Below are 21546 nucleotides of genomic sequence, written 5' to 3'. Positions count from 1 at the left end.
GATCATTGGGTATGATTTTTGTTTTTCAAATTGAGTATTGTTTGGGTATTAAACATGAGTTGGTGTTTTAGTCCGTTTTGTGTTGCTATACAGAAATACCTGAGACTGGGTAATTTATAAAGGAAAGAGGTTTATTTGACTTACGATTCTGGGACAGCTGCATCTGGCATGGGCCTCAGGCTGCTTCTGCTCATGGCAGAAAAGCGGCAGGTAGCCAGCGGGTACAAGCAGATCACATGGCAAGAGGAAGCAAGAGAGAGAGGCAAGAAAGAGAGAGAAGGTGCAAGGGTCTTTTTTAAGCTTTTTTAAGCAACGAGCTCTCGCAGGAACTAATAGAGCAAGAATTCACTCATTAATCCCCCCTCCCCCAGGGAGAGCATTAATCCATTCATGAGGGATCCGCCCCCATGACTCAATCAGTTTCCAGCACTGCCACATTGGAGATCAAATTTCCACATGAGTTTTGGAGGGGACAACACATCCAAACTCCATCAGTTGGAATATGCTATTTTGCATGTTAAAGCACTTGAATTAGATATTAAATAAGCAAGAAACTTTTCTAAGTAAAAATAAACCATTTTAAATTCTGAAAATATAAAATGTCATATTGTTGTATAGTTTTTTAAGGTTTAATGAAAAATATATCCTGTATTTTTTACACATAAGGAAATGTTATTTTCATGGGCTTTATTAGTACCAGATTGACCCTTTGTTAAAAAGGGAAAATTTATAATGATATTTTATAAATATTAAGTGGGGGAGAAGGCCATTGTAAACTGACCTTCTTTCTTAAAATAAATGAAGCTTTATCAATCTCAGTATACAAAGTAGTAATACTGAACTAACTGTAAGAAATCCTTAGGAAAACAATATTAATAGTTTGTAATTCAATAACAATCTATAATTGAGTTATATTTAAGTGGTAATTTTCAAATGTTCATGGTTGTTCTCATATAGTTTCTATACTCTTCCTATAATCGAGTTTAAAGTATTAATTTTAGTTTACTGCCATACCATCCTGAAAGTGCCCGATCTCATCTAAAATATTAATATTGTCAAAGACTAAAGGCAAATTTGCTTCTGTAGAAATCATTATAAATTTCTCTTTTAAATTAACGTGGTTTTTCTTGAATGTTTGGTATAATGGACTTCAGAGTGGCATTAAGATTTACTTAGGATAAAATCTGATTTATAAATAGTATTCAATAAAGTCAGCCACATATTTAGATTTCCTCTCGGAGAGAAATATTTCCACCTCAGAAAGCCTCAGCCCTTTGTTTAAATCTCCTTTAAGCTTCTTTAAATTATTGTTGGTATGTGCTCTCTCTTCTACTTTATATGTGACTTGAGATTATAGATTGTGTCCTGTCCTTCACAGGCCCACCATAAGTCCCAATAAATATTTGTTGAATAAAAAAATGACTTGTGAATTTACAATTTGTGAATTAAAGTACAGTTTCACAGTGAAAAGGACTCACCAAACTATCAAATATATCAGATGACCAGATTAAAAGATTTGTTTGAAACAGATTTTGGAATGAGATATTGCTAGCTGTGTTTTCTTACTATTACAAAATACAGTTTGCTTCCTATATCAATGCTACTTGAATCTCTTAACACTAAATATGGCAAGAAAGTAATTTTGTTAGTGTTATAGGAGGGCTTTCTGACTCTGATGCCAATGTGGCCTATAATCCTTTTATTATTATTCCTTGATGTTAATTTAAGCTATATTAAGGAAGTTGTTGCCTTTCTCATTTTCCTTATCTTAGGGTTTTGAGTTTTTCTCGTTTTCTCAAGACATTAGGTCTTAGGGTATTAGATTCTTGATTTTATCTTAGAGCCAGGCTTAACACTAACTTAGAAGAAAAGATTGGGATTGATTTAGACTACAAAGAAATGTCCAGCTAAATAGGGACAAGGCTTGTGAATTATTGATCAAATTGTATAACTCTTTAGGCATTAAAGACAAGATTTACATAGATTTATATATTTGAGGTTGCTTCTTTGAAATCCAGTTTAAAAAACATTAACTTTACTGAAGTATAATTTATATTCAGGAAAACACACACTGATTTTAAGTGTACAGTTTGATGTTTTTGACATGTATAAAGCCATGTTACCATTACCACAGCTAAGATATAGAACTTTACCCTCATACTCCTTGACAGTTAACAACCCCTGTCCTTTCCTGTGCTCCATTAATCTACTTTTTGTCCTTCTAGGTTAGTTTTGTCTAGTCTAGGATCTCATGTAAATAGAATCTTATACGTGCCTGACTTTTTTCACTCAGCATGACATTTTTGAAATTCATCTATATTATTACATGTATTAGTAGTTTTTTCCTTTTTATTACTGAGTAGTACATTATTTTATGGTTTATCCATTTGCCTGATGATGGATATTTCAGTTGTTTTCAGTTTGGGGTTTTTATGAATAAAGCTGTTATGGACATTCACTTACAAGTTTTTGTGTGGACATATGATTTTATTTTCAGTAAAAACATAGGAGTGTAATTATAGGGTGTTAGGGTAAGGCAAAATAATAGTACACAGAGAAAATTTTAAACCTATAAAACTAGTACTAGAATTAATACTCAAATTTGTCAAAGTCACAGGATAAGAGACCAATATAGGAAAGTGAATTGTATTTCACAACATTTACAAGCAACAAACATTTGGAAAATGAATTAAAAGGCATGTCCAATAGCATTAAAAAACCATGAAATGCTTGGAGATAAGTTAAAAAAATACACAAGACCTGTACTGAAAACTAATATTCTGTCAAGAAAAATTAATGAAAACTTACATAAATGTAAGGTTATACTTTTTTTATGAATCAAAAGACTCAATATCATTAATAGTTTTTTCCCAAATAATCTATAAATTAACTCAATCCTAATCAAAATCCCACTAGGTTTTCTTGTAGAAATACAAAGGACCTAGTATAGGCAAAACAATGTTGGGGGGGGAAAGAACAATGTTGAAGGATTTTACACTGTCCTTTTATATCCTACTGTGAAGCTACAATAATTAAGACAGGGTGGTATTGGTATAAAGTAAAACTTACAGATCAATGGGATAGAAGAGTTTACAGCAATAAACTCATCATTGATTTTTGACAAAGGTGCCAAGATAAGTCAATGGAGAAAGAAGTCTTTTTTCAAGAAGTAGTGCTGTGACAACAGGGTATCACATGCAAAAACAAAAAATAAGAACAAACCTTGACACATTTTACACCATACAAAAAAATTCAAAGGGATCATAGAACTAAATGAAACCATTAAAACTATAAAACTTCTAGGAGGAAAGAGAAAATTTTGCATTGGGCAAAGATTTCATGAATCATAAAATAAAACTGATAAACTTGGACTTCATCAAAACTAAAACTGTCTGCTCTTCAAATGATACTGTTAAGATAATGAAAAGGCAAGACACAGGTTAAAAATGCATGTTACAGACAAGTAATATGCATATGATTTATATCCACATATAAAGAACTCTTACAATTCAAAAATAAGAAAGCAACCCAACTAAAACTGGGCAAAAGACTTCAACAGACATTTTACAAGAGAAGATATACAAATGCCCAATAAGCACATTAAAAGATGTTCAATATGGGCCGGCCCCATGGCTCACTCGGAAGAGTGCGGTGCTGATGGCGCTAACGCTGCGGGTTCAGATCCTATATAGGGATGGCTGGTGCGCTCACTGGCTGAGTGTGGTGTGGACAACACCACGCCAAGGGTTACGATCCCCTTACTGGTCAAAAAAGAGAAAAGATTATCAATATAATTGCACCATAAGGGAAATGCAAATTGAAACCGTGAGATAACATTACATCCCCTCTCAAATAGCTAAAAAACAATAAAAAAAGACAGTAGCAAAATCTAACCAGGATGTGTATTAACCAGAACTTTTATATACTGCTGTGGGAACTGTAGAAAAATTAGATTAAAAATTAAGTTGTCTTAAAATTAGACATACCTAAGAAACTGTAATTCTTTAATTCTATTGCTTTTTCTGGGATTAATTCTGTTGCTTTTTTTTGGCTATTCTGTATTATATATATCATATGTGCTATGATTATGTTATATATAATATTTGGTATATACATAATACATGCTCTATATGATACATGCCATATAGAATATATACCACATGTAATCATGTATATATCATATATATTACATATACATACCTTGCAATTCTGTATTATGCAGATCATATATATGATCATATACATATCATATCTATATCATGTATATGATATATATATACATGCTATAACATGATATAATATGTGTGATAAAATATATATGATACTATGTTATATATAGTGCTGGATTCTATTTGCTAATATTGGTAATGATTTTTGTTTATGTTAATAAGTGTTGCCAAAGTGTATTACTTTTATCGATCTTTTCCAACAGCTGTTTATTTCATTGATTATTTTCTTATTTTTCTTTTCTGGTTTTCATTTTCTTTTTGAAGAAAAGGATTTGCTCATTTACTAATTTAAGTTGGAGGCTTAGATGATTGATTTGAGACCTTTCTTCTCTAAGTATTTAAAACTGAATTTCTGAGCACTACTTTAGGTACATTTCACAAATTTTATAATGCATTTTTATTATTATTCAGTTGAAGATATTTCTTATTTCTCATTCGATTTCTTTTTTATCCCATGAATTATTGAGAAGAAGAATGTTTAGTTTCCAATATTTGAGGATTTTTCCAGATGTTTTTTTCTTGGGTTTTTGATTTATAACTTAATTCCCTTGTGGTCAGAGAACATAGTCTGTATGATTTTAGTTCTTCTTAATTTCTTGTGGTTTGTTTTATGGATTGTCTTGATGAAAATTCTATGTCCACTTAAAAGAATGTATATTTTACTGTTGTTTGGGGTATAGTACTCTAAGAATGCCAAGTAAATCAACTTTGTTGATACTATGGGTCAAGTCTTCTGTGCCCTTCTTGATTTTTAATCTACTTGTTAATCTCCAACTCTAACATTGGATTTATTTCTCCTTTCAGTTTTCCAGCTTTTGTTCCATGTATTTTTTCCTTTCTAACAGCTTTATTGAGATATAATTCACATATCATACAATTCATCCATTTACAATGTATGATTCGATGGTTTTTAGTACATTCACAGAGTTGCGCAAACATCACCACAGTTATAGAATATTTTTATCACCTCAAAAAGAAACTCTTTAACTGTCACCTTACCCCCAATCCCCAATCCTCCATCCTTCCCCATCCTATGCAACCACTAATCTCTTTTCTGTTTCTATTCTGAACATTTCATATGTATGGAATCACGTAATATATGATCTGTTGTGATAAACTTCTTTCACTTGGCATAGTGTCTTAAAGGCTGTTTCATGTATTTTGAAGCCCTGTTATTAAGTGACTACACATTTAGAGTTATTACTTCTTCTTGGTGAATTGAGCCCTTTATCATTATAAAATGACCTTCTTATCCTTGGTAACATTTCTTTCCTGAAGTCTAGGTCTGATGTTAATATACCCACTCCAGCTTTCTTATGATTTGTATTTGCATGTTATATGTTGTCTCATTATTTTTCTTTTAACCTATCTGTGTGTATATATTATTGCACGTAGATATCATATAGCTGGGTCTTGCTTTTTATTTTTTAATCCAGAGATAATCACTGACTTTTAATTTGAGTATTTAGACCATTTATATTTAATATAACAATCAGATTTGGATTTAAATTTACCATCTTGCTCTTTTCCATTTGCCTCTTCTATTCTTCATTCCTTTCTCCCTCTTGTCATTTTTAGCATTCCATTTTACCTCCACTGTTTGCTTACTAGCTATAGCTGTGTGATTGATTGATTTGCTCTAAACTTACCACAGTCTATCTTCAAATAATATTATGCCTCATTATATAATGTGTAAGGACCTTTTAACAGTATACTTCTACTTAATTACCCCTCTCCTCCCCCTCCATTTCTGGCCTTTGTGCGAATTGTTATCCTATATTTTATTTTGCATATGCCATAAACCCTATAGAATGTTATGACTTTTGCTTTAAGGAATTATTTCTAAACAGATTTTTTAAATGAGAATAAAATATCTTTTATATTTATTATTATGTGTGCTCTGTATTCCTTTGTATAGGTCTAACTATCATTTTCCTTCAGCCTGAAGAAGTTCCTTTAATATTATTTGTTATGCTGGTCTTCTGGTGACATATTCTCTCAGCTTTTGTCTAAAAATGTTTTTATTTTACACTTTTGAAGGATAGTTTTGGTGAATGTAGAATTCTAAATTGACTTTTTCTTTTGATACTTTAAAGATGGCCTGTTCTCTTCTGGCTTGCATTGTCTTTCATGAGAATTCTGCAATCATCCTTCACCTTCTTTCCCTGTATATAATATAATGAATGATTTTTAGATTTTCTTTTTATCACTGGTTTTCAGAAATTTGATTATGATTTGCCTTGGTATGATTTTCTTTGTATTTATGTGGCTTGGAATTTCATTCCAAAATCCATTTTTAAGAACCTATGGTAAAAATGTATTTGTATATTTTTAATTAATTGAAGGATTTGGGAATTTTTTAGAGTTATATTTAAAGACACTAATAACCCCAGTGAACACCAATAGTTTATTTTATTAGTACTTTTCTAATGAATGTTTCTTTATTTATTAGGAGTTATTTAAGGGTTTTATGCATCAGTGCAGATCTATGTATCTGATATGGAAAGAAAATATTCCCTTTTCCCCTCATACTTCTAATTTTATGAAGTATTGATATTAACTTTAAGACAAAACACTTAGTTTTTTTGGGTTTGTATAATTTACTGATTTAAATCATCTTAATATTTCAAAATCTTGTGACAAATAGCTACAATAAAATGAAGTGACCTGTTTTTAGTCTGTGGTTAGGTTGAAACTAATGGTGTCAGCCCTTTCCTAAATATGTAAAGTGGTTTTCCAATTATAATTTTATTTATTTATAAGATAGTACTTTGGTATTGATCATAAACTAGTTTTCCTTTGAATTTAATAAGAACTTAACAGAGTGAAACATAAAAGGCAGATTCTTCATTATCTCATTTTTTTTTTTAGGCCTGATCAACCCCGAATAACCAAAGATGTAATTTGTTTTCATGCTGAAGATTTCTTAGAAGTAGTTCAACGAATGCAGTTAGACTTACATGAACCTCCACTGTCCCAGGTATATTTTAAACAAGTATTGTCTGTAGTTTAGTTTTTATGGTGGAAAAGACTTATTAGTATTCCTTGTTTCTTTTTTTTAGTGTGTCCAATGGGTTGATGATGCAAAACTTAATCAACTGAGGAGGGAAGGCATTCGCTATGCCAGGATTCAGCTGTATGATAATGACATTTATTTTATTCCAAGGAATGTTGTTCATCAGTTCAAGACAGTTTCAGCTGTATGTAGTTTAGCATGGCACGTTCGGCTCAAATTATATCACTCAGAGGAGGACAATTCTCAGAATACAGCCACTCATGAAACAGGCACATCACCAGATTCCACATCAACAGTTCTTGGACCTCACACTGACAACATGATTTGTGCTGTAAGCAAAACCTCCTTGGATTCTGCGTTTTCAGACAAACTTCATTCTAAATACGAATCACAGCAGATTAAACATGAACCTATTGTATCTGTAAGAATCAAAGAAGAACCTGTGAATGTTAATATTCCTGAAAAGATTAGAGCATCGAATAATATGGATGGCAAGAATGTTAAAGCAAAATTGGATCATGTTCAGTTTACAGAATTTAAGATTGATGTGGATTCTAAATCTGAAAATAGCAACAAAGACTTAAAGGAAGAATTGTGCCCTGGAAGTCTCATAAGTCTAGTTGATACAAGGCAACATAGTTCAGTACATTCAAATCAAGATAGAAAAGATGATGACATTTTGTGCTAAATTTGTACATACCATTTAAAATTCTTCTTTTTTAAAAAAATTTAATAATGTAATAAATATTCATGAATTCTGAAAGCAAGCCAAGGACTTGCTCCCAGACGAAATATAGTTTATGTAGCTTTGTAACATTCCTCAGTGCCTGTCCATAACTGTGAAGTATCAAGCACTTAGGGCCAGATGCACTGTAAACATTGCAGGTTTAAACATAAAGGAGTCTTCAAAAAAATCATTTGAGTGCGAGTTGTAGGTTTTAGGATAGAGCTGACACTAATATATGTGTATATAATTTTTTTTTTTTTTTTGTAATATGAGCCAGGATTCTTTTTGACAATTTAAGGCTTTTCCATAGATATTATTTATATCAAAAAAAAATTTTTTTTTCATTTTAAATGTGTCAGCACTGTAGTGTAAATAGGTTTTAAAAAATCTTTTTAGTGTGATTTATACTGAAATGTGAGCCACTTGATAAAGGTTCATAATAATATGTTTTCTGTTGGGTTTGCAAAGACAAACTGACAATTTAGTTTAGTCATTTGTTTGGTATATAATGATTCTCTGATGGTATATCCATTTAGAATGGTAATGGAGTGCAAATGTATGTATTCATATCTAGTAAATATTTAAATTCCCTACACTGTGCAAGCATTTTTAAACACCAAGATTCAGTTATGAAAGCATATAATGTGTGTGTGTGTATGTATGAGAATGTATATATGTAATATCATATTTTGCATAATTTCTTAAGTTGCTGAATAAGATGAGTATGTGAAATTTCTTAGCCCTACTTCCTGGAATACATTTTAAAATATTTATATTCAACATTAAGAAAGCAGTTTAGGTAATAGAAACAGTTTTAGAAAGTTGGTGAAATAAGGTATGTTAACGATACCTAACTCTTCTAACTAATGAAGTTATGTGGCCAGATTACATAGCCCTAACATAAATTTTCTTTGTTGTGTATGGAATGATAAGCTTAGAAAATCTTCTTAGTAATAAGCACCTGTATTATACTTAATAGTAGCTGAGTAAAAAAATTTTTAGTTACAGAAAAATTAATTGTAATTAAAATCCTTTTTTACATTTTTCTTGAAGAATGGGAGAAAAATATGGCAAATACAAAATTGTAAAATAAGGGCAATGATGAGTTAACTGCCATATACAGAGACATAGCTAACAAAATACTATGTGGTACCTCATTTTTCTCAGGATTCCCTCCTTACCCTAGCAAGGCAAACAACTGGGAATGCTTCCTTTTCAAAAGAAGCTGTAGAAAGTAAATTGAGGTAGGAAATGGGATTGCAAGTGCCTAACTAAAGATAAATAAAACAAATCTCTTTAATGGTGGACTTCAGCACTATTTCAGACTGCTTCCACTACTGTTATTAAAAGTCACAAGTTTTTGATGTATGTGTTGATGTAAGGAACTCCACTCATTACAAATCCATTTTATTTTATTTTTTTTTTGGTATTCTGATCCCATACTTTATTTGATGATTTTTAACTGGGGTTCTTTGTGCTACCTTTTGGGCTACTGTTGCTATTTCCATTTCGGTGGTTTCTGTTCTGGCCTCATAGGTGATACACATTGAAACTGCTCATGTTTCTGGTTAGGGAGAAGCCAATTAGAAAGAGGCATTTCACGAGAACAAATAAAAATTAACTGCAGTAATGTTGTCAGTACTGGGCCCCAGTTTATTAATTAAAGGTTGGCAAATATTGTAGGAAATCTTGATGGTTTGTGGGAAATCAGTATGTTTGCAACAAAGGAAGTTTCATGGCATAGGGAAGATATAAATCATGATAATGTAAATAGGAATTTTGTTATATATGTCATTATCTTATCCTGCTCCCCACCTATTTAATCTTCTGTTTTAAGCTAAATTTATGGATTTACACCAACCTTTTTGGGAGACAAAAATTAACAAACCAGTATTGAAAAATAAGAAGAGATATGGTTAAAATGTTTTTTTTTCTTTTTTAATTAGTGGGTGATACATTTAATAAGGTGTGTTTCATTTTCAGTTTTTCAGTAGCACATACATAGATGCTTTGAGGTCAGACCGTAAGAAAATGTCTTTAGGATATCCCTCTAAAATATATGAGCCTTAAACTAGAAGGTATATCTTAAACAACCATGGTGGTTTTGTTTAGGTATGGTTTCCTATATAACCTATAGCCAAACTTACCCATAATTTAAAAGTTTAATTGTTTTGTAAAATGCATGTATCTCTGTGGAGGTGAGGTATAAATCATTGGGCTCAAAATTTCAGGATACAGCCTTGTTATCACCTTGAATTATGCTTATGTTCCTTGTCTTACGGGTTATAATTTTAAAATCCTCTTCAGATGCAATCTGAGAACTTGTTCACTACCTTTGTTACACACAAAAAATTTCTCTTTTAATGTTGCATATTATATTAATGGTTTCCTAGTTAGTACATTCCAGTTCTTTATCTGAATACAAGTTTTTTTGCTTTTATTTCCAGTTTCTTGGACCAGAACAATAAAGCACTTAAGGTATGTTTTCTATATGGTTATATACTATATAGAATAAATGTTATGTAAATTAGATGGGTATACAGACCATTACATAAAAACTAAGGTACCTCAGTAGTGTCTACTCCAGTGCTTTTTTTCTTTTCTAATTTTGTTTATACCCTTTTAGCTATCTAATTAATATATATTCCATACTCAGGTTAGCTGGTTAGCTAGCAAAAGAATTAAGCATTTGTGATATTTAGTTGCAAACTTTACTAAAGCCATATTCATTATCTTCCTTGTCACCAAGGCTGTTGACCTTAAATAAAGATTAAGGTGATCTAGCACAACACTGTGTATGGGTGTGTGCATGCATGTGTGTGTTTCTTTGTGTGTAAGTTTGTTGGAAATATTATGTTTGTTTCCACATATATTCATTTTTAATCCATTCTATAACTTTTGGGGGAGGGGGTGCGATGTGGAGGGTAGGAAAGATTTTGTTTCTTAGCTTAAGTCTTTAAGGTTTTTCATTAATTTTTTTGAGTGTAAAACAGTTTTTTTCCCAAATACTTATTGCAGGTAATAAGATTTTTGTAAATAATAAATTAGCACTGTTTTGGTAAATTTGCGTTCAGTTATTTTTTGGACAAGTTCATTGTCATGTAAAGGAAATATCTCAAAATTCACTTTACATTTAGCAAAGGTGCAAGATTTGTTTTTGGAGTTTGAGAGGTATTTTTCTTGTCTTCCACCTTTCAATAAATATGAAAATTGATAACCATAATCTATTTACCTCTGTTTTGTAATTATTTTCTTAAATTTGACATTTTAATCTTGTCATCTTTAAGAGTTCTTATTTTTCTGTCTTTCACAGAAACCATAAAATCTTGAAAGTGATTACAATCTGAAAATCTTTTTTTCACTTAAAAAACTATCAAAAGTTGATTTATGCCAACCGAGGAGAAGCATATTGAGGATTACTTTAAACAAGGTCACAAAACTAGTTAGGTATGGGTGCTGGGAATGGCATGGTACATACGCCCCCCCCCCCCTCACGTGACTATTTGTGTCTCAGGAAGAGAGGACAAAGTGCCATTCTTTTCAAAATACTTTTAGGCTGCTAAAAGTGACATGATGGGTTTTAGGTCTTCATAGTGGTAGACTACTAGCTCTTACTCTTTCTCCCACCTGATGTAACTACTTTGATATGTAAACAATATTTACTTCTTTTAGAATACATTGTCTGTTTCATGAAAGAGGTATGTTTGATATGTTTGGCACCGACAGATGAGATAATTAAGAGAATAACTCAGGAGAGCTCTAAGTCCTTTTGTCTTCTGTCCTGGCTTTTCTGTTCAGTTCTTTCTATAACCCACTGTATACTGCAGATGGAAATGATTGCTTTTTAGAATGTCAAGCACACAGAGCCTAAAAGCAGAGGTGTCTTTCCCTTGTAAGTTTATATCATAAACTTATGTTATTATGACATTGTATATCATATCTCTACTCGTAGATCAGGGAAAGGAGGGCCAAACATCTTGCATTTCAAGTTATCTTCCCTTCCAGCTTTTCCTGGACTTCAGACCCAATCAGGGAATGTGAATGAGCTGAGAACAAAATATGGGCAAGTAGAATTTATGTTAACTAGAAATTAAAAGTAAAATTTCCTACTTGTATGTTTCATTACTATGATCTGCCTACCAAGAACCGCACTGTTAAAATATGAGAACTCTGGATGCTTCTATACCTTTTGAAATTTAGAATTTATACATCAGTGTTTTAAAAATGTTAAGTCTATACTTTCCTATAAAGTTCACTGCTGCTATCTACTTAAGACTATTAAATGTGCAGACTTGGAGGAAAGTCAGTATAGTCAAATACTTTGGGTAATACAGTGTTGAAAATTTGTTAGGACAGTTTGATCTCCCCCCACAAAAGTTTCTTATTTTCTTGAAATTATATTTTTTTAACTGAGCTAGATTTTTATGTAAAAAAATCTCAAGTCTCTCATCTTTAAAAAAGCCATTTTCTTGAGTCTGGCTTTCGTTAATGTTATTGTTCGACCTCTCTGCCTAAGTTCTTGAAAATATCTGTCCACCTTCACTTCCTCATCTTCCGTTCATTTTTCATCTCACTACAATTTCATTTTAATCCTCACATTTAATCACTCAGCTGAAATGGTTTTCTCAAAGGTCACCTTTAGACTGCCAAATCCAGTGGCCGCACTTCTTAGTACTTCTGTTTAACCCTTGCAGCACTTATCAGTCATTTACTCCTTAAAATTTTTTATGACCTGTTCTTTTTTTGTTGTTTTTCAGTTTCTTTGGAAGACTTCTTTTTCCTGTCTACCACTACATAAGGCAATCTCCATGGTCTTTCCTTTAGGCCTCTACACTCTCTCCCTCAGCTATCTTCATGACACCATGACTTCAGCCAGCTGCTTTTTCACTTAAGTTCTAATGATCTATATGGTCAAATCTAAATTATTCTCTTCTGCCTTGCCCTCAAGTGTTACCTGTTCCTTTCCTCCCTAATTTGGTTATTGGCTCACTATTTCTCTGCATAGTCATCTCATAGTAATCTGATTTTTCTTTTTCTTCTGTGTCCAATTTATCATGAGATTTTGAGTTGACTTGAGAAATGTTAATAATTCATCTACTCCTCTTGTCACATCAGTCACAATAAGATGTTCATCTCACCTGGACTCTTGAATTAGCCTAAAATGTTCTAGGCTGCCTGTAGTCCTCTGCCCTTTTCTTCATTATTCCAATCCATTCTTTATGTTACCACCAGATTAACCTTCCTAAAATAGATATGATTGTTACTCTTCTGCTTAAAAATATTTCATGGTTGCTGCTTTCCTAAAGAATAAAGTCCAAATGCTTTGCATAGTACTAGAGAGCCTTCATGATATGGCCCATCCTTTCCAGCCTCCTGTACTAACAGTCTCTTCCATTTGATGTGCCCAATTTTCAGCTTTACCAGGTGGCAGTATTTGCCATTTCCTCCATGTACTTTCAAATTCTTTGCCTTTGCTGGGAAAATATATGGAACACAGCATACTGAAAACTTATTTCTCTTTTCAAAACTCCACTTAAACATCATCTCTGTATTGCCTTTACTCATCTCATCTCCAGCTGTCTCCTCACCTGGTAGCTGGTGTAAAATCAATTCTCTCTGCTTCTTGTCTCCCTTTGTTTACACCATTTAATGTACATATTAGTTAAGTATATGATGGACTCTAGCTAAACCATAAGCTAGAAGTTAGGAATTTTTTCTTTATCATTTTGTATGCCCAACACCTAATATATAGTATACTTGGTGTTCAATAAATATTTGAAGGAACAAAAATTGTTCCTTAGGAGTGGGGAAAATAAATTATGTAGGTTTCTATAATCTAAAACGTCTGTCCCTAACTTAAATTTATGTAACTCTAGAATTGTAACAGAAAGAAAAGTGGAGAAAATTAAAACTGCAGGCACCAAGTTTCTATTTTTTTTTTTTCCTTTTTGTCTTTTTTTTTACTGACCGGCAACGGATCGCAACCCTCAGTGTCGCGCCCGTACCGGACCGGGACCAGCAACGGGATTGCAACCACAGTGCACTGCCTGGGAGCGTGGCGGCGCTCCCGCCGAGGGTTCGGATCCCACAGTGCACTGCCTGGGAGCGTGGCGGCGCTCCCGCCGAGGGTTCGGATCCCCCCTCAGTGTCGCGCCCGTACCGGACCGGGACCAGCAACGGGATTGCAACCCTTGGCGTTGCACCCGCCCCTCGCTCAGCCAGTGAGCGGCCTGTCTGTATGTGGGATCCGACCCCTCGGCGGGAGCGCCGCCACGCTCCCAGGCAGTGCACTGTAGCAGTGCGCCACCAGGCCAGCCCCCCAAGTGTCTATTTTGAACTGCAGTCTTAGGTAGGGATCAAGTTTAAGAAGATAGCTATTATATATCCTGGCCCCTGGGGCAATTTGGAAAGATTAAGTATTGTGACGGACCGGCAACGGATCGCAACCCTCAATGTTGCGCCTGTACCGGACCGGGACCGGCAACGGGATCGCAACCCTCGGTGTTGCCCCCGCACCTCGCTCAGTCAGTGAGGGGCCGGTCTGTATGTGGGATCCGAACTCTCGGCGGGAGCGCCGGCGCGCTCTCAAGCAGCGCACTGTAGCAGTGCGCCACCAGGCCAGCCCCCCAAGTTTCTATTTTGAACTGCAGTCTTAGGTAGGGATCAAGTTTAAGAAGATAGCTATTAGATATCCTGGCCCCTGGGGCAATTTGGAAAGATTAAGTATTGTGTATGACAAAACTGTAAAACTTACCCAACATTTTTTCTTTCAACTAGTTTTTCTGGAGATACACTGAAGGTTATTACAAATTAGAGATAAATTTTAACCATTCCTAAAATGATTGAAATGATAAATACCCTATAAACAGCATCATAGTCTGAGGCAGAGTTTAACTATTTCTGAGTCGTAATTGGTTAAGATAAAGTCTGGTTATCAGAGGCATACTGTTTAAGCTTGTGTGGTTCTCCCTACTGGTATTATAAGTAAACATTAAAAAATTGAAAATATTGAGGCAAGATGATAACCTGCACTAGTTTTTTAAGTCTACATCCATTCTGTTGCAGGAGTGGAACAGGGACATAAAGGTGGTACATTTTCACAATCCTTCTGTAGAGCCTGTAAAAAGCCACTTCACTGGGATGATATTAGACTAACGACATTTTTGGCAGTAAAACTATGCTTCATTAATACAGAATAATACATTTATATAACCTTGAGAATATTACTTCACTTATTCTGTACTCTTTAATCTGTAAATGGGAAGATAATACCTATTCTGTTGATTGGTGTTGAAAATTAAATGACAGAAAATGCCACATGCTTACTAGGCAAATTGCTTGGCTTATTAGAGACACTATAAATATTATCGTCTGCTCCTGGAGTTAAAATAGTCACAAGAATAGAAGAGTCCTGTGGTAGGTCATCTTAATCATTTCACACCTTTCTGATTATCTCAGATTGTCTCTAATTTCGGGCAGAGGGTAGGCATCTGGGAAGAGGAACAAGTTTCATAAGGCAACAGGCAAGGTATGGTGGAGGAAGGTGGACATCAAAAACAAATTTCTTCCTAGTTCACTGTTTTGCACAGGGCTGACAGTCCAGAATCATGTCTTGTCACACACCACCTAATCATGTCTTGTCACAGACCACCTATTCCTGATATAAGTGAATTGCATTTGTGATTGTAGTGTATAGATGAGAATGGTAGTAAATTGCCTTGTGGTATAATATAATTTGATTGGCTGACGTGAATACAGGGCAGAAAAAATGAGAGTAAAACATTAAAGTGTTAAGGTAGATCCCTCTCATAAAAGCTTTTTAACCCAGTGGTATCTTTGCCTAGCATTTGATAACTAGTATCTTTCATTGATGCTTTTTACTTTTTGTTTTTTCCTTCAATAGGAGACATATTTGTGGAAATAGCATTTGGAGTCAAACTCCTCAATTTATCCATAACCATGGGCTAATTTCATTTCATTTGTCTGTGCTTTAGTTTATCATTATAATGAGGTGGTTTTTTCCCCCTCTAGTTTTAACATTGCGTAACTCCTGTGCATCTTGAATATTTATGTATAAAGGATGACACCAGTAATACTTTGAGCTCAGAGTGATGGTTTAACTGTGCCAATATGACCAATCAACATTAAAGGATGTTCCTTTATTAGTTTGTAGCTTATTTCTTAATGCTAAAAGGACTCTGACAATTTTCCTCTCAGTATCGAGAAATAACTGCTTTTCTTAATGACTCAGGTGCATAGTGTTATGCCTGCCTCTGTATAACAATTATTCTATTGTTTTCTCTCCTTTGGCTGTCAGTTCTGTTCAACACCAGTTCCTCTTATTTGCTACACTGTGAAAAAGCAAAGTAGAAACCAGATGACCAAATTTGTGAGGTTAGTAACTTTTAAAATTACAGTAAGTTCTAACTCAAGGATAGGTCTCTACTTCTAAAGCTTTGTACAAGTACTTTTCTTGGTGCTTGAAAGCTCTCCATTGGTGGATTTGTGTTCATGTTTCATACAGCCGGCTGGCTGATGCTGCCATATCCAGCCTATGTTCATGAAATGTGACTGAATAAGTTGTGGATCCTTTGAATATCTCTTTTCTCCTTTTCATATTTTCAAGTCTTATAAAAAGTTATTTTGTTCACAAGTTGCTTTTACTCAAAATTTATAACAAATCTTTTGCCCAAACCAGATTAAATGTCCGTGCTGACCTGGAAAATAATGGCTTCAGTAAGAGCCTTTGATGTTTAAGTTCTTTCTTGGTACAGTATGTATTTATCCTTATAAACACCATTAGTAAACATCTGTTATAAAGGAAGTATCCTATAACTGAAAACAAACCTAGGCAAGTATTTTTCTGCAATACTAATTGTTTATGTATTATTCCATTTGTTTTTTCCATCTGTAAGCATAATTTCTATCTTTAATGTCTTTCATTACTTGTATTCTAACTACTGAGGCTCACACATAAATGATAACCTGTTGTGCTACTTCAAGTGTTTATTTAGTGTGGCAGTATACCAAATTAAGAGTGTCCTACTTTTTGGGAACCTCTCAGATGCAATTAAAATCGATTGATCCTCATATGTAAATAGGTTGGTTATTGTATTGCCTTGTACATATAATTCTTACCCAATTATTCTCTTCCTTCCTTGTTGTTAGAAGTGTTTGGTGGAGGAAGAGGCCTGTTCCACCTTTCCTCTTAGCAATCTCATACAGAATTTCTTTTACTTGTTTTATGGCTTAGCTCAGGGGTCAGCAAACTACCACCCACAGGCCATATCTAGCCCACCACCTGTTTTTGTACTGCCTGAGAGGTAAGAATGGTTTTTATAGTTCTAAATGGTTGAAACAAAAATCAGAAGAATGATATTTTGTGATATGTGAAAAATTATATGAAATTAAAATTTTATGTCTATAAATAAAGTTTTATTGGAACACAGCCATGGTCTATGGTTGCTTTCTCTGCCACAAGGGCTGAGTTGAATAGTTGCAACAGAAACCATATGGCTTGCAAATCTTAAATATTTACTATATGGCCATTTATAGAAAAATTTTGCTGACTTCTGGCCTAGCTGATTGTTTGCCAGTGGTATGGTCCCTTCTTTTCCTTTTCCCTGTGAGAAATTATTCTTAGATAATACTTGCATGAACAGTTTTTCCTGAACTATAAAATCCTCCTGGCTGGTTTCTTAGAAGGATGAAAGCTTTCCTCTACTTTGAATTTATTTAATGATAGTGTCCAGAGACCAAATTGTTTGCATGTCGGAGGTGAATTAAGAATATCTAATCAAGCCTGGAACATTTAGTTCCCAATATTAACTGTCCTTCTCAGTCCTATGTTTATTTATTTATTTTTTTTAATTTTTATTTTTTTGTCTTTTTGCGTGTCCGGCGACGGATCGCAACCCTCAGTGTCGCCCCCGTACCGGACCGGGACCGGCAACGGGATCGCAACCCTCGGTGCTGCCCCCGCGCCTCGCTCAGCCAGTGAGCGGGAACCGGTCTGTATGTGGGATCCGAACCCTCGGTGGGAGCGCCTCCGCGCTTCCCAAGCGGCGCACCAGCGCAGTGCGCCACCGGGCCGGCCCCTCAGTCCTATGTTTAGATGCCCAAAATATAAACATATTACCAACTGTAAGACAGGGAAACATTTGCAACTGATCAATGATCAATCTTTTTTTTTTTTTCTTTAAAAAAAAAAAAAAAAAAAAAGCCTAGCTCTTTAGTTTCAAATGCCTAACAAGGAGTTCAGCTGTATTAATTTGTGGTGTTGTGGCTGAAACATGTTATCTGTCTTTAAAAGTGAGATACTTTATATGTGCGTGTATATATATATATATAGGTTTTTGTCCATAGTTCCTGGCTCATGCTACTCTTCCTTCTCCTAGTCTCCTTTTACCGGCTCCTTTTTCTCACCAAGGAAGGAAATTCTCTGACCTACCTCCCTTCAGGAGGGTCCCTGCCCCAAACTTGGGAGGAAGGAATGCAGCACAGAGAAGCCAAGAAGAACCTGAACAAACAGGTCTTGTTGGGTTTCCCCACCCAGTCTGTCAGTGTTAGATCATACCCTTTTTGTCCAATCACATTTCTACATGGTCATCCATGCTTTAATCATGCCTGTGTAATGAAGCTTCCATAAAAACCCAAGAAAACTGGGTTTGGAGAGCTTCTGGATAGCTGAACAGGTGGAAGTTCCTGGAGGGTGGCACGCCCAGGGAGGGCATGGAAGCTCTGTATCCCTTTGCCTATATCTTGCCCTATACATCTTTTCATCTGTATCCCTTTGTTGTATCCTTTATAATACACTGGTAAACATAAGCACGTGTTTCTCTGAGTTCTATGAGCTGCTTGAGCAAACTAATTGAACCCAAGGAAGGAGTTGTTGAAACCCAGATTATAGCTGGTTGGTTAAAAGTTCCAGAGGCCTGGACTTGCAACTGGCATCTGAAGAGGGGAGGGGTAGTTTTGGGGACTGAGCCCTCAACCTGTGGAATCTGCTATCTCCAGGTAGACAGTGTCAACTAAATTAAAGGACACCCGGGTGGTATCCACTGGAGAATCGCTTGCTTGCTAGTGGGGAGAAATCTCCAGACATTTGATAGAGTGGCCCTGGCTCACGGAAACATGTGGTTTGGGAAGAAAAAGGATATATGGGCAAGGAATGAGGAGCCTTTGATTCCTGGGTGGCCACATGGTCACTCATGGTATGGAGTGGCAGCCATGCTGCAATCAGTTACTAATGGTAAAAGTTACCAATGGAATTCAGAGATGGTAGTAGACCCGACTCCTAAAGAGTTGGCTCACTGGATATGCAAGGAAATGCAAAATAATCAATATGCTAAATATACAATCTCTTGGTTATTGTTGTTGGTAATAGCTAAAGTGAAAGTGAAAGAGAGTGCTAGGTTTGGCCTTGAGGATGGGCCAAGCTCAGATATTGGTCTGTCTGAGCTTAGGCCACTATCTTCAAAGCCACTCACAAAAGGGAAAATTATGCAGGGAAAAGAGAGAGTACCTCTTAGACCTTTGGTTACCAAGAAGGTAGTCAATGTGGAGGAAAGGCAAAACCAAGAATCCATTGAAACTAGAGGGTACAGTGTGAAGGAATTGTCTCATTTTGTGGATCAGTATCATCAGCTCCCTGAGGAACCTTTACTAAAATGGATCGTGAGAATAATTTAGGAGCAATACCTTTGGTTTTAAATGCTACAGAGTGAAAAAATATGTTTGGGTTGATGAAAGACCTACAACTTACTATGGAGCAATCACAGAAGGCTATAAATGATCCAGACACACAGGAGATTGGTTATTCCCAAGGGAAAAGCCAGCCTGGTGAACTGGATAAAAGCCACTGTAAGGTCTGTTTACCCTGAGAAGGGGGACTGCTCAACTCCCCCCTATAAATGCCAAGGGGAGCACCCCAGATGAAGCAGCTGATATGCTTCGTGTGCAAGCCATGTGGAACTGGCTTTATGATTATAGGGATATCCACTCACTAAATATGCCCTTTTTCCAGGTTATGGTAAATGCTGTAGTTAAAGGGGCCCCATTTATATGGGCACTCCATATAAACTTACTGCTGCAAAATAAAAAAACTGGGAAGCCTTATTAATTTGTTCTCCCAGCTTCTGCTCATGGTCTTACAGATACTAACAGAAATATCAGAATAATTAACAAGAGAATGGTGAAAGGCAGAGAGTCAAAGAACTCATCCCAGGAGTGTGGAAAATTTTAAAGTTATTAAGAAATAAGGTGAATAAAGAAAACATTGATGGGGTAAAACTAAGAGGAGAAAGAAAGGGGAGGTTTATGGAACTCATCCTAGCAGGGTAGAAATCTTCAGATGGTTATTAAGAAATGGAACGAGTGTTTTTCCCATTCACAGAACTATACCAAGATGCTATAATAAAGCAAACTTCTATATTAGCAGCCAGAAATCACTTTGTTAGATCTTTTTAAAACAGAACAAAATACCACTTTAGATTTCTCCCAGAGCTAAAAGTGAGGGCTGCATAGGGTAAGAATAATCATCCTGCTTTGGGGGTATAAGACACTTCAGCCTTTTAGCCTCTGAAAAAATAAATGTGTAAATCTAAATTTTACCCAGTAACCATATGGTTCTGTATAAAACAAACACACAAACAAAAACACAGAAGAACAAACAAAACAAACAAAAAACTTCCCTTGGATTGAGTTATTGTTACAATTATTATTGGCACTCAATCAAAAAAATCACAGATTTTAATGAATAGTTTATATAAAAGAAAAAAATCACTGAAAATGAATCTCACAGTCTTTTTTTTTATTTTTTTTTCCTTTTTGTCTTTTTTCGTGTCTGGCAATGGATCGCAACCCTCAGTGTCGCGCCCGTACTGGACCGGGACCGGCAACGGGATCGCAACCCTCAGTATTGCTTCCGCACCTCGCTCAGCCAGTGAGCGGGAACCGGTCTGTATGTGGGATCCGAACCCTCGGCGGGAGCACCACCACACTCCCAAGCGGCGCACTGTAGCAGTGCGCCACCGGGCTGGCCCCAACTTTTTGGAATTTTTATACAAATTGCAACCTCTGCTTCATTGGAATTGGTTAAGTACCTTGGAAGGGTGATCATGTAATTTCTCAAACCAGGACACTCCTAAGAGCAAACGGGTCACCGACACTTGGATCCCATGACAACAGGCATAAATTGGGCCTATCCTGATGGAACCAGAATGCCAGGTCCCCCTAATTTTATGAAGAGAGAAGCTTCTGCTCTGTTTTAACATGTCACCTCTAATTCATTTGTCTCAAACAGAAGGTAGAAGTAACAGTGAATGTAGCCTAGACAAAAATCTGTCAAACTTTCAGATTCTTTCTGAATGAAAACATGGCATGGCACCCCTATTTCAGTAACTAGGTTTTTTTCCTTCATAATTTAGAAGCACAATGGCCATTTACTTTGGTCATAATAAATCCATGATATATTAAATTTCTATCCAAATATACACATTAAAGGCTTTGTATTTACTTACCTTAAATATTGACTACATACTTACTACAGATTATTCACGAGTCATGTAGAAAAA

At 35.2% G+C, this 21546-nt stretch overlaps 1 protein-coding gene across 1 annotated transcript in view; it reads left to right on the top strand.

Moving 5' to 3' along the window:
- RSBN1L (round spermatid basic protein 1-like) overlaps window positions 1–10026 on the top strand; it is a 79852-nt gene extending 69826 nt beyond the window's left edge. Inside the window, exons 7-8 of the mRNA XM_008577507.1 lie at window positions 7101–7209; window positions 7292–10026. Coding sequence (XP_008575729.1) covers window positions 7101–7209; window positions 7292–7933 — 751 coding nt within the window. The 3' untranslated portion in view covers window positions 7934–10026. The remainder of the gene's footprint in view (window positions 1–7100; window positions 7210–7291) is intronic.
- Window positions 10027–21546: the final 11520 nt, after the last annotated feature.

This window comes from Galeopterus variegatus, unplaced genomic scaffold (genome assembly GCF_000696425.1).
Source record: "Galeopterus variegatus unplaced genomic scaffold, G_variegatus-3.0.2 Scaffold67, whole genome shotgun sequence".
Lineage (NCBI taxonomy): Eukaryota > Metazoa > Chordata > Mammalia > Dermoptera > Cynocephalidae > Galeopterus > Galeopterus variegatus.
This window is presented reverse-complemented; position numbering and strand designations above follow the sequence as displayed.